Genomic DNA, 10801 nt, shown 5'->3' with positions numbered 1-10801 from the left:
CCTGGTGTAGTGGCTTAGAGACTGCACTTTGAACTTGTTCAGCTCTCGCCTGAGCTATGAACTCACAAAGTGGGCTTAGGCAAGCCACTTCCTCAAAGCCTTCACCCCCTCCAACCGCCATCCCTCTCTAGTATTGTGGGAGGGGGGAGTACTGGCCTCCCTCACAGGTTACCTGTGGTGATGACTGAGATAGTGTATTCAACACATTTGAAACGTTCTAAGCACAGTGTCCTTATTGGTCTGTTTCTCTATATTTGATCTACATATGATACAACATTAGGCCTGAGGGATCATCCTGTGGTAAGAGATTGCTTCTAAGGTCATGATGAGGCTATAAATAGAAAGCTCTTACCTCTTTGTCATCATTCAATTTCCCTGAAAGGCCTGCACTTACCTTATGGGATCTTCATTGATTTATTGCTCAGTACTTTTGGTATCACTTTTCAAAATATACTTTAAAAATTATTATATGTGTATTTGCAAGACTGACCTTTTTTTTTTTTTTTAGTTTGTCAACCCTCCCCCACCCCTGAGTAATAAAAATATGTGGCTTCTTCTTTTTTCTTTTGCAATAATCAGGACTTGAGAGTGGGCCACGTTACGTGCTGAGCTCAGGTTACATGCTGAACATCAGCCTAAAAATAGTATCTTTTTAATGCGGTCTGCAGGGTTTGGCTGCATGACTTCCTTTAATAGTAAGGTGTATTATTTATTTATATATATAAATTGCATTCTGCAATTTCATTTAAAAGAAACCAAAGTGGTTTGCAACAATCACACAACACAAATTCAAACTGATCACCAGCTAACTATTACGGAAAAACGTTTGTTTCATAATTTTCTGTGTTTGCCTGGCAGCAACGAAAAGTTTCCAGCAAACGTTTGAAGGTTACTACAGAAGGCACCTGCTGAATCTCTCTTGCATTCCTTAGGAATGGGCCAATAAAGGCTGGGTTTCACTGTGATGTTAAATCAGCCTCACTACCCCAGGGGATAACCACTGAAGTTCCTACAGATGATCAATCTGGGATATAAGGGTTCAGACATAAGGGTTCAGACAGTCCCTAAGGTATCCTGGGTCTAAATTGTTCAGGAGTTTGTAAATTACAAAATAACTTGCCTCAGGAGTAGATGGCAGAGTGTGCAGATGTTTTAACAAAGGCCTCACATGTTTGCCCCCACCAGCAGTCCAGCTGCAACATTCTGCATAAGCCGCAGCTTGTAAACCAAGTCCGAGGGCAGCCCCAAACAGATCACCTACTCCAGCCTTGAGGTTATTAACACAGGAACTACAGTGGTCAGGGTATCCCTTTCCAGGAATGGCCATAGCTGGCAAACTAGACAGAGCTGGCAAAAGGCTCTCCTAGCCACAGAGGACACTTGGGGCTCTGGTGACAGAGGTGTATCCAGAAGGACCCCCAAGCTACACACCTGCTCCTTCAGAAGAAGTGCAGACCTGTCCAGAACAGTGAACCTGCCTATTTCCCAGACATATATTGGCTCTTAGACCATTATCCCTGATGCTTGCTTTGCCTACCAGACGATGGCAGGCCCCGTCAAAGTGGGACTGCTTGATAGTTCCTTGCTGATTTCATCTTGTTGACTTGGAACTTATAGTGACGCTTTCCATTCAACTTGGTTTTGACTCTCAGCATTTTGGTCCAACTTTCCAGACCTGATGATTTGTGAAAGAAGACATAAATCAGCAGTATACTTGTCCAGCTCTCTTTAATTATCTCGTTCTTTCAGCTGCTGAATGTTAATAATATATTATATCCATCCTAAAAACAGAAGGAAGCCAAGATGGAAGACTTGTTTGTGTTAGTGGGCAGCTAGGCCTTCCTGAGTGTATTGTGGCCCTCTACTTCCTCCTTCAGGCCACTCGCAGAAAGAGTTAGACCACATCAGATAGGATGGCCCTTTGCTGATTTCATCTTGTGGGCTCCTGAGCACCTTCCTCAGTCCCACCTCAGTATATTAAGGGAGGGTACTAGCTGTCAGCCAAACTCCTTTTCTTTTCTGAGGCTGTGCCATCTTTGTGAGAATATCCAACAAGTCACCTGTCCACCATTACCACATATGCAGGTGTATGTGGGGTTTGTGCCATATTGTCCATGCAACGCTTGTGGGGAAAAAAATAGAATCATAGAATTGTAGAGTTGGAAGGGACCCCACGGGTCATCTAGTCCAACCCCCTGCAATGCAGCGTGGGGCTCAAACCCACAACACTGAGATTAAGGAGTCGCACTGAGCTACCCCTGCAGAGTGTTTTAATTTGATGCACCATACCACCTTTAGATTTTTAAAAAGTAAAGGTGTAGGACAGAATTTATCAGATACATAACGCTAGAGAGTTTAGCTGTGTCCAGCGAAGCATTGACTTTTGCGAGGTGTGCCTCTCTTGCAGCCACAGCTAAATGTCAGTTTTGGGGCCATTGACTACGGCAGAATTCGTGAACCCCATAGTGAAATCCCTAATTCCATCAGCTCACAGAAGACACGAGTACATTGTTGCAGATTGGAGGATTGCAGACGCTTAGAAAGGAAAGGCCATCTTAGAGCATCTCTCTAGTTAGTAAATGATATAGTGCCTGTAAGACGCCAGTACCTGCAGCTGTTCAGGCAAGCAAGGTGTTCTCCCTGGGTTGCAGTGCTGCCTCTTGGTGGCAAGCAGGAGACACTGCACATTGATGCGTTTAATGAACTAAAACTCAAGGTGATTTGGGTAGTAATTCCTGCAAGGCAGACAGAAATTGTCAAGAGTGTTTTAGAGTGTAGTGTGTTTCCTGATAATCTTTTACTTTGTTGTCTTTAAAACACCAGCTATTAAGTTCACAGTATATCATTATATATATATATATATATATATATATATATATATATATATATATATATGCTTTCGTAGATTTTCACGGGTACAGGAATGTAGGTTTTGGTGTCTTTGGGTGTCTTCCCGTGTAAGAGTTGGGGTGTCTAGGCGACGTTTCGACGAGGTCTCACTCGTCATCTTCAGGCTGGTGCTTTCGGCTTCTTGTTACTAGAACATATATATATATATATATATATACACATACATAGTTGTATTTTTTATTGTGTGAGTCTGATATTTCCCTAATTCTTAACAGCGGCATGTTCTATGATGGAAATCACACATATCTTATTGAGCCGGAAGAAAACTACACTTCACAAGTAAGTAGATAAGTGTTTCGTAAGTGGAATGCAGATATTATCTACAGGAAGCATATTCTGCAAAGATGCTCTTTCCTTCTTTAGCAAACAATTTAGGAATTCTTATGTAGGTTCCAGCTGAGTTTCTGAACTGTCAGAAGGTTGCATCAGAAAAATACGCTTCTCAGCTTCATAACAGATGGCATTTAATAACACCCTTTGGTGCTAGAGTAAAGTCCCAAGAAAGTTTATTTTGTATTGCTTTACTAAATTTAGATGTTTCTAATTTCAGGAGGAATTCCATTTACACTCTGTTTACAAATCCAGATTATTTGAATTTCCTTTGGATGATCTTCCATCTGGTATGTGTGGTTTTTTTAAATCTTGGGGTTTTTTTAAAAAACCGAACATACTCTTAGCTCATCCTTCATTGATGCACTTACTTCATAGTTAATCATTTGTAGGGTTTGATTTTGTTATTTTTAAACTAGAGGCTGAAGAAAATAATCTGCCAGCCTGATTGGGAAACAGAAAAAAATCTAACTCCTCTTCTAGTAGAAAGTCTGTTCTCTAAAACCCCCCTCCCTCCAAAAATATTTTTAGCTTTTTGATATTATGATAGTTATTTAATGACTGGTTTTAGGAGTCTCCACAGATAAAAAAAACAGGCAGATTATAACTGATGCTCTTCTGTAAACACATTACTGCTTACCTCTCTTTAGATTTAAATTTAATAAATGAGCTAGATATATTAAAACCCCCCAGCTCCTAATGATAATAATAATAATTTATTATTTCTACCCTGCCCATCTGGCTGAGTTTCCCCAGCCACTCTAGGCAGCTTCCAACAGAACATTAAAGACAGAATGAAACTTCAAACATTAAAAACGTCCCCAAACACGGCTGCCTTCAGATGTCTTCTAAAAGTCGGATAGTTGTTTATTTCCTTAACATCTGATGGGAGATGCTGAAGATCTGAAGAGGGTGTTTTCAAGGCGTAAGAACAAAAGCACATAAGACAAGCTTGCTGGATCCTGTCCGTGACTCAGCTAGTCCAGCATCTTGTTCTCACCGCGGCCAGTCAGATGTCTGTGGGAAGCCTGAAAGCTGGACATGAGCACAACATTACTTTGCCTACTGGTATTCAGAAGCATAATGCCTTCACAGTGGAGGTAGAATATAGCCATCATGGCTGGCAGCCATTGATAGCCTTGTCCTTTGTAAAGGCAAATGCTTGCATGCTTTCCATAGGTATTTGGACAAGATGGACCACTAGCCTGACGCAGCAGGTCTGTTCTTATGTCTTCAGTTCTGTCCAGTGGTCCCTTTTACGAATTGGTAGGATTTCTTCCATGTTCTGCCTGCAATCCACAATCAGTTTGTTCTGTTCAGCATCATTCTTTGAAAAAATAATAGAGCACACACCACGCCGAAGTAGTATTGTGGTATTGTTTGCGTGCATGTTGTGTGAAAATTTACTCAGGAGACAAAACGATTGAACCCATAGCCATGGTTGCTGCAGTCAAAGCTTACCATGAAACTGAGGTGTAATTAGAAACGCAAAAATTGGTTCCACACCTTTTCTTCTTCCTTGCCTTATTTAGTTGCTTATTACGTTTTTATTTTGCGCTTCCTGTAAGGAACTAAAAAAACCAGCAAGCAGTTTTTCCACCCTTAATCCTCACAGCAACCCTGTGAGGTGGGCTGGAGTGGTTCAAGGATGCAAAGTGGGTTTCATGGATGAGTAGCACCTTGGGTCTCTCTGGTCCTCATCTTTACCATTACACTACACTGCTTATTTTGAGAAGTCAGTATGTGTTTCCCCCACCCCTTATTTGCACAAATAGCACTTTTGTTGCAGAGAGATAGCATTGTCTCAGCAGCTAAATCGTCATCTCCCAGATAATACATGCTTAGCTTCTGTAACTGGAGTGTGGGTTATGGCTGTGTTCATGGATGTATTCTGGGCCTGGTTTTTATTTTGTACTATTCTTGAAGCTGTGAGTAATTAATATTTAGGTACATTTAAACGGATGGGTAAACCTGTTAAGGGAATCTGGAAATATTTCAGTGCCTATGAAAACATTCTGAAGTGTTTGGGGTTGGCTGGGGAGCCCTTTTCCATGTTGAGGGCCACTTTTCCTTGGAGGTAATCTGGCAGGGGCCACATCCCAGCAGTGGGTGGTTCTGGAGCCCGTGATGGTCAGAATCAAAGTCAAAAGGGGTGGGGCCAACTCTCTTCTCTTTCTTTTCCTGTCTCTCCCTTTTCTCCCTCCTGCCAAACCACATCAAATTGCTGTATCAAAATACTGAGAGCTACATGTAGTTATGCCGAGGGCTGTATGTGGCCCTGAGACTGCTGATTGCCCACCCCTCTTTTAAATCATCTAAAAGAGTTCAGAAAGAAGACTGCTGCCTTTTTCCTTTTTTTTTTTTTAGAAAGGTCAAAACATGATAAAACTACTGTTGCATGGGATGGATGATGAAGAAATATGTTTGTGTATGAAAGCTACACTCGGTTGCATAAAAGCTGTCAGGTTTTTTCACTCTCAGTTTTTTAGAGACAGCAAAAATCATTTTTCAGTTATTCGCCTATCCCTCCTGGGGGCAGTTTCAGAAGTAGGTGGGTGATGATACGCTTCTGGTTTTTCGTAGCAAAATCCATTTATATGATCATTCAGATAAGGAAACTTTGCCTTTTGGTGAAATGCTGAGATGTTTGTTATATAGGCTTTTTATGCTGCTTTTGGTTCTGACTTCTCTTCATGCCATTAATACTTTTTTTATATAAAAAATTCTTATCTCGCCTAATTAAAATGCTGATATAATTGGGCTTTGATCATCCCTGGCCCGGGCTGCCATCCTTCACAGACTTGCCTGAAAATTAGTGCTGTTGACATCAGTGGGAGTAAGGGCTCCATTTAACAGTGCACATTTCCTGCACTCGAAATGCTTTGGTGTAGGAAAATGGATGTGAAGAGCTGATTGTCTTTGGCCGCTGACTATGCATCAAAGCTCACAGTAACATACTGATCATAATGACAAAATAACTGCTAGAGCAGGGTGAGGGACCTTTGACCCTTCAGACATTGTTGGATCCTGTCTCTTATTGTCCCTTAATATTGGCAGTCCTAGATGGGGCTCACAGGAGATGAAGTTTCAGCAATATCAGGAGGTCCATCAGTTCCCCACTCCTGTGGCAGAGGCTCAGTAATATTCTGCTCATGTTGGTTCTTTGTGTATATATATAAAGGTGGAGCATGCTGTGGCTATGTAAGTAGCCATTAGAAAAGCAGGTATGCAGCCATGGAGAAATGGAAACTAGGTATTTTTTGAGACTACCTTTCTTATCTGTGTTGTTATTGAAGTCTATAAGTCCACATTTCCACATGGTGGTGCCCAAGGCCACCGTTTATTTGCAGGAAAGCATTTTGAAGGGTGCAGAAATGTAAACCTCCACTTTTAATATTGAGCCACGAGTGAAATGCCTGCAATATTTTGCTGCTGTTGTTCAGCCTTGCTCAATGCAATTGCTTTCTTTGTCCTGCTGTTGAAAATGGCTATCTTTTATTGACCCGTGTTGTTCTGACTTGAAATGTGTGTATTCCATTCAGAGTTCTGGCACATGAACACCACGTCACAGAGGTTCGTTGTGAAACCAAGACACAAAAGAAGGAAAAGGCAGGTATGTGCCTGTTCTTTTCCCTTTCAAGAAGGTGCATTCAGGCATATCTTTCGGTGGGTATGGGATTCTTTTTGGAAGGACGCGTGGGCTTTCAGAACTCTATGGACTTCAGTGCTTTCTGCAAAGACGCACCTGTTATAGTGCGGTTTGGACATTGTCCCCTCATGCAAGTAACATGCTATGTCCAGCATCACGTGGTGACCCCGTAGAAGAACTCTTCCATAGACAGCGTTGCTCTGGAAGTCCTATGTCATCTGCTGTATCAGAAATCCAGTCCCAAAAGCAAACTGCTTCTTTGCTTTGGGCAGGAAGCATGATTCCCCCTTGCCTCCTATTCCACATTTGCCCACTACACTGTCAGAAGGGGTTCCTTCTGGTCAGTTCCACCAGGAGTACTTGTGTCTTGGTGATGGAGAGATTATTTCCCTTCCTGTGTATGGAAGGGTGAATATGCCCTCTTGACACTGATGTCATTCCTACCTACCTGGACAGGGCTTGGACCAAGGTCAGCGCTACAGAGCTGCTGGTGACCAATCCAGCGGTCCCACCAATTCACCTGTGTGTCCCTATTGTGGTCCACCCACATCTTGGTTTGTAGCAGCAGTGCCAGGGACAGGAGGGCAGCTCCTGTAGGAGAAACTTCCCTTTTGTGGTCTCAGAGAAGAGGACACTTTGTAGAGGAGAAAAAAGCAGTTTTATTGTGTACCCAGGTGAGAGTGCAGACCACACACCCAAAACACATTGGCAAGAACAGTTATACATTTCTACTGGGAGGATATTCTACTTAACACAGCCAGTCGTGGAATTCCATAGCGTATCTATTACTATATGGAAGCTTCTCTTATAAGAAAAAATCCTGATCTCTAGGCTTTTCTTACGCCTGTGCAATAAACTTGTTTACTTCATAATTATGTCCTTGCACTTAGTAAGCAAATGTGCTGGTCCCGGGGGGGGGGGGGAAAGGTACTAATACCGTATCCGAAGTTCAGTCCAGAGTCACTAGCAGGGTAGACGATCACTAGATGAGGCGCGAGGTCCGAAACAGGGAGCCGGGTGGGGGAGCAGGAACGCTGGTAGGGCAGCAGCAGGAAGCCAGGCGGGTAACAGGAACACTGGTAGAGCAGAAGCAGGGAGCCAGGCGGGGAACAGGAACACTGGTGGGTCAGCAGCGGGCAGCCGGGCGAGGAACAGGAACACCGGAGAGTCAGGAGCAGGAAGCCGGGCGAGGAACAGGCACACCGGGAGTGCAGATCTAGGTCTGGGTAAAGCAGGTACTCCACAACGACGTTGCTCCCGCAACCTGGGACCGGGCTGCTTGACCTTTATCTTCTTCTAAGGCCGGGGGCGGTCCCGGCCCCCAGGAGCCCCGCCTCTCCTGGCCTTAAGGCGAGCACTCCTCCTGGGAGAGACCAGTTCCCTTCGCCTCTCTGCCCTAAGTCTCTGCAGTTCAGGAGAGGCCGAAGGGTTACTGGGCCCCGGGGGAGGCTCACCTGTAGCCACTGAGTCTTCCAGCACCTCTGGGGCCAGAATGGTCTCACCTGGTGCCTGCCCCTGAGGATCTGGCACAGGTGCAGGCTCCTCAGCATCTAGGCCTTGCCCCAGTTCAGCCGGCCCTGGAGGCGGGGACTCCTGTGCCGGCTGGGATTCCTCCGGTTCACTCTCAGACTCGGAATCCCAGGCCATCACAGCAAATACTTAACAAGTGACTACTTCGTTTTTGGTTACTTCTGCTTTTCCTTGGCTAACTGTTGACTATGGTGTCCATGGGGTAGAGGAGTGCTGAGCATCCCTTTTTGTATATAGGACAATCAGAAATGACATAGAAATCTATCTGCCGCATCACACTTGCTACTACTGAGTGTAAGGGAAAGTGAGTGTATGTGTGATCCTTCAAAGGTAGCAGCACGTCTTAGATTTCATGCTACACACATACACTTACAGTCTCATGTCAGGTGTGTGCCATTGGGAAACGTGCAAGACCTGTATCAAGGTGATCGCCCAGGATGTTCTCTAGAACAAACATGCTCTCCATCTGGGGCTGAGCTTTCTGACGTCAACAATTGCATGGCACAATTTTTCTGGAGAACCTGCAGGGGGACCCAGCACATAGGCGTGCTGTGCTTTGTATCTGACAAAGTAGGAAAAACGCTTCAGCTTCTCAAAATCCTCTTAATTACAGAATTCTCTAAATAAGCCGGTTGCTTTTTGTTTGTTTAGTTTATAAATTGTTGAGCTTATTGGTGCACACACTACTCTGGAACAGATTTGTGGCATTCCTATGGAAAGACCACACTTTGATGGGAGGCAGGTCACAATCAATACCTTAATGCAAAATTTGCCCATTATGTTTCTTCCAGAGTTGCATCAGAATTAGATTGCTGATGCTGGGAGGCATGGCATATATTCTGTTGCTAATTTGGTACATGGAACTACTTGTAAGTGCTTTTGTAATGAGGCCAGAACGAAGGAAATAAATTCATTCCAACACGATGAGTTTTATTACAATCAGATACGTTGACATTTTACACATTTACAGTTTCTTACTCTTTCCGCAGGTTCATCAGAGCCCGTATAAAGTTGAAGAGGAAACTAAATATGTTGAGCTAATGATCGTAAATGACCATCTAATGGTGAGGTTTGCATTTTGGGCCTTTTTGGAGTAATCAATAATTCACGTGTAGCATTGTGCCTGCAGTAGATTAAGAATAAAATACCTATAGCAAAATGATTCTAAGCTATGCAGATATATATGATCAGAGTGAAGTCTGAGCTTGTTTGAAGTTATGCCTAGAGCGGCTCCATAGAACTTCTAAAAACATAGGAAAGGTCAGTAAGTATACAGCATAATCCTGTATATAAATCTTCTCAGAACAAAGCCCCATTGAGTTCAGTGGATTTAATCCCTGATAGGATTGCAGCCACAGAAGGCTTCGGTTGTATACAGAACATTATGCCTAACATGTCTTCTAAATTACAGTATTAGCTGAACGGCATATATTTAGTTAAGAGAAACTATCCACAAAGTTTGAAAGCAGCCATGAATGTAATATTCCTTCATTGTGGCATCTATGTCATTTTTAATCTGTTTCTAAATGGTTAAAAGATACCCCTCAACATCATTAGCTTAGGACCAAAATAAATGTGATATTGAGTTTTTATTTGCCTTTAACATGCAGATTTCTTTAAAAATAGTAAAAAGGAGCTGCTTTTTGTATGTCTGCAGACACACATGTAAGTGTGTGCGAGAGAGATTTGCATCAGATTTACAGTGATTTTCCTTACATTAACAGCAGGAGGTGGCAGGAAAAGGTTAACCTCCTCCCTTCCTGCTGCGATCCTGATAATTATCACACCACTACAGCCTTGGCTTCTACTTGCACTTTAAAAAAATATGCACCTCAAATGCAAAGGTGCATTTTAGGTCACATCTAGTTTGGCTCCTTAGCTATTGCAGACCTCTGAATACAAAATGTCAACAAATAATCATTATTGCCACCAGGGATGGCTGGTAAACCTTCATGATCTGCTTGGGAATTTACCAGAGGCACCTGCTGGTAATCTGATCCTAGGCTAGATGCGTTTTAATGAGTATAGCTGTTCATGCACCCGGTTTACCAAAATTTGGGGAAAGAGCGAAACAACACAAAATAAGTGGTCCTGTCCTACTTATGAAATTAACTATAGAAATTCTCCATGTTAATTCAAAAGACACACAGAATATGTGGGGTGGAGCCACTCCACAAACAGGATTGATCCAAATTAGTATAGAAGATTTTAGGGTAAGCCACAACACTCTTCCTCATTGGTGATTCTTTTTCTTTAAATCATTGAGTTTCACTCATTAATAAAAAGGGTATTGTTGTCATTTGCAATCTATAATGCTGCAGGGACCTTCTCACACACAAACCCCACGGCGCAACTCTGCTTCCCGCCCTCCCCCGGTGAGGT

At 43.1% G+C, this 10801-nt stretch overlaps 1 protein-coding gene across 13 annotated transcripts in view; it reads left to right on the top strand.

Moving 5' to 3' along the window:
• ADAM22 (ADAM metallopeptidase domain 22) overlaps positions 1-10801 on the top strand; it is a 124630-nt gene that overhangs the window by 70646 nt on the left and 43183 nt on the right. For all 13 annotated transcript variants that reach the window (XM_081163163.1, XM_081163157.1, XM_081163162.1 and 10 more), the window contains exons 6-9: positions 3126-3189; positions 3461-3530; positions 6783-6853; positions 9409-9483. In XM_081163163.1, coding sequence (XP_081019289.1) covers positions 3126-3189; positions 3461-3530; positions 6783-6853; positions 9409-9483 — 280 coding nt within the window. The remainder of the gene's footprint in view (positions 1-3125; positions 3190-3460; positions 3531-6782; positions 6854-9408; positions 9484-10801) is intronic.

The sequence above is a fragment of the Podarcis bocagei genome (assembly GCF_964188305.1).
Source record: "Podarcis bocagei genome assembly, chromosome: 12".
NCBI lineage: Eukaryota > Metazoa > Chordata > Lepidosauria > Squamata > Lacertidae > Podarcis > Podarcis bocagei.
The sequence above is the reverse complement of the archived record's forward strand: the minus strand, read 5'-3'. Positions and strand labels throughout refer to the sequence as shown.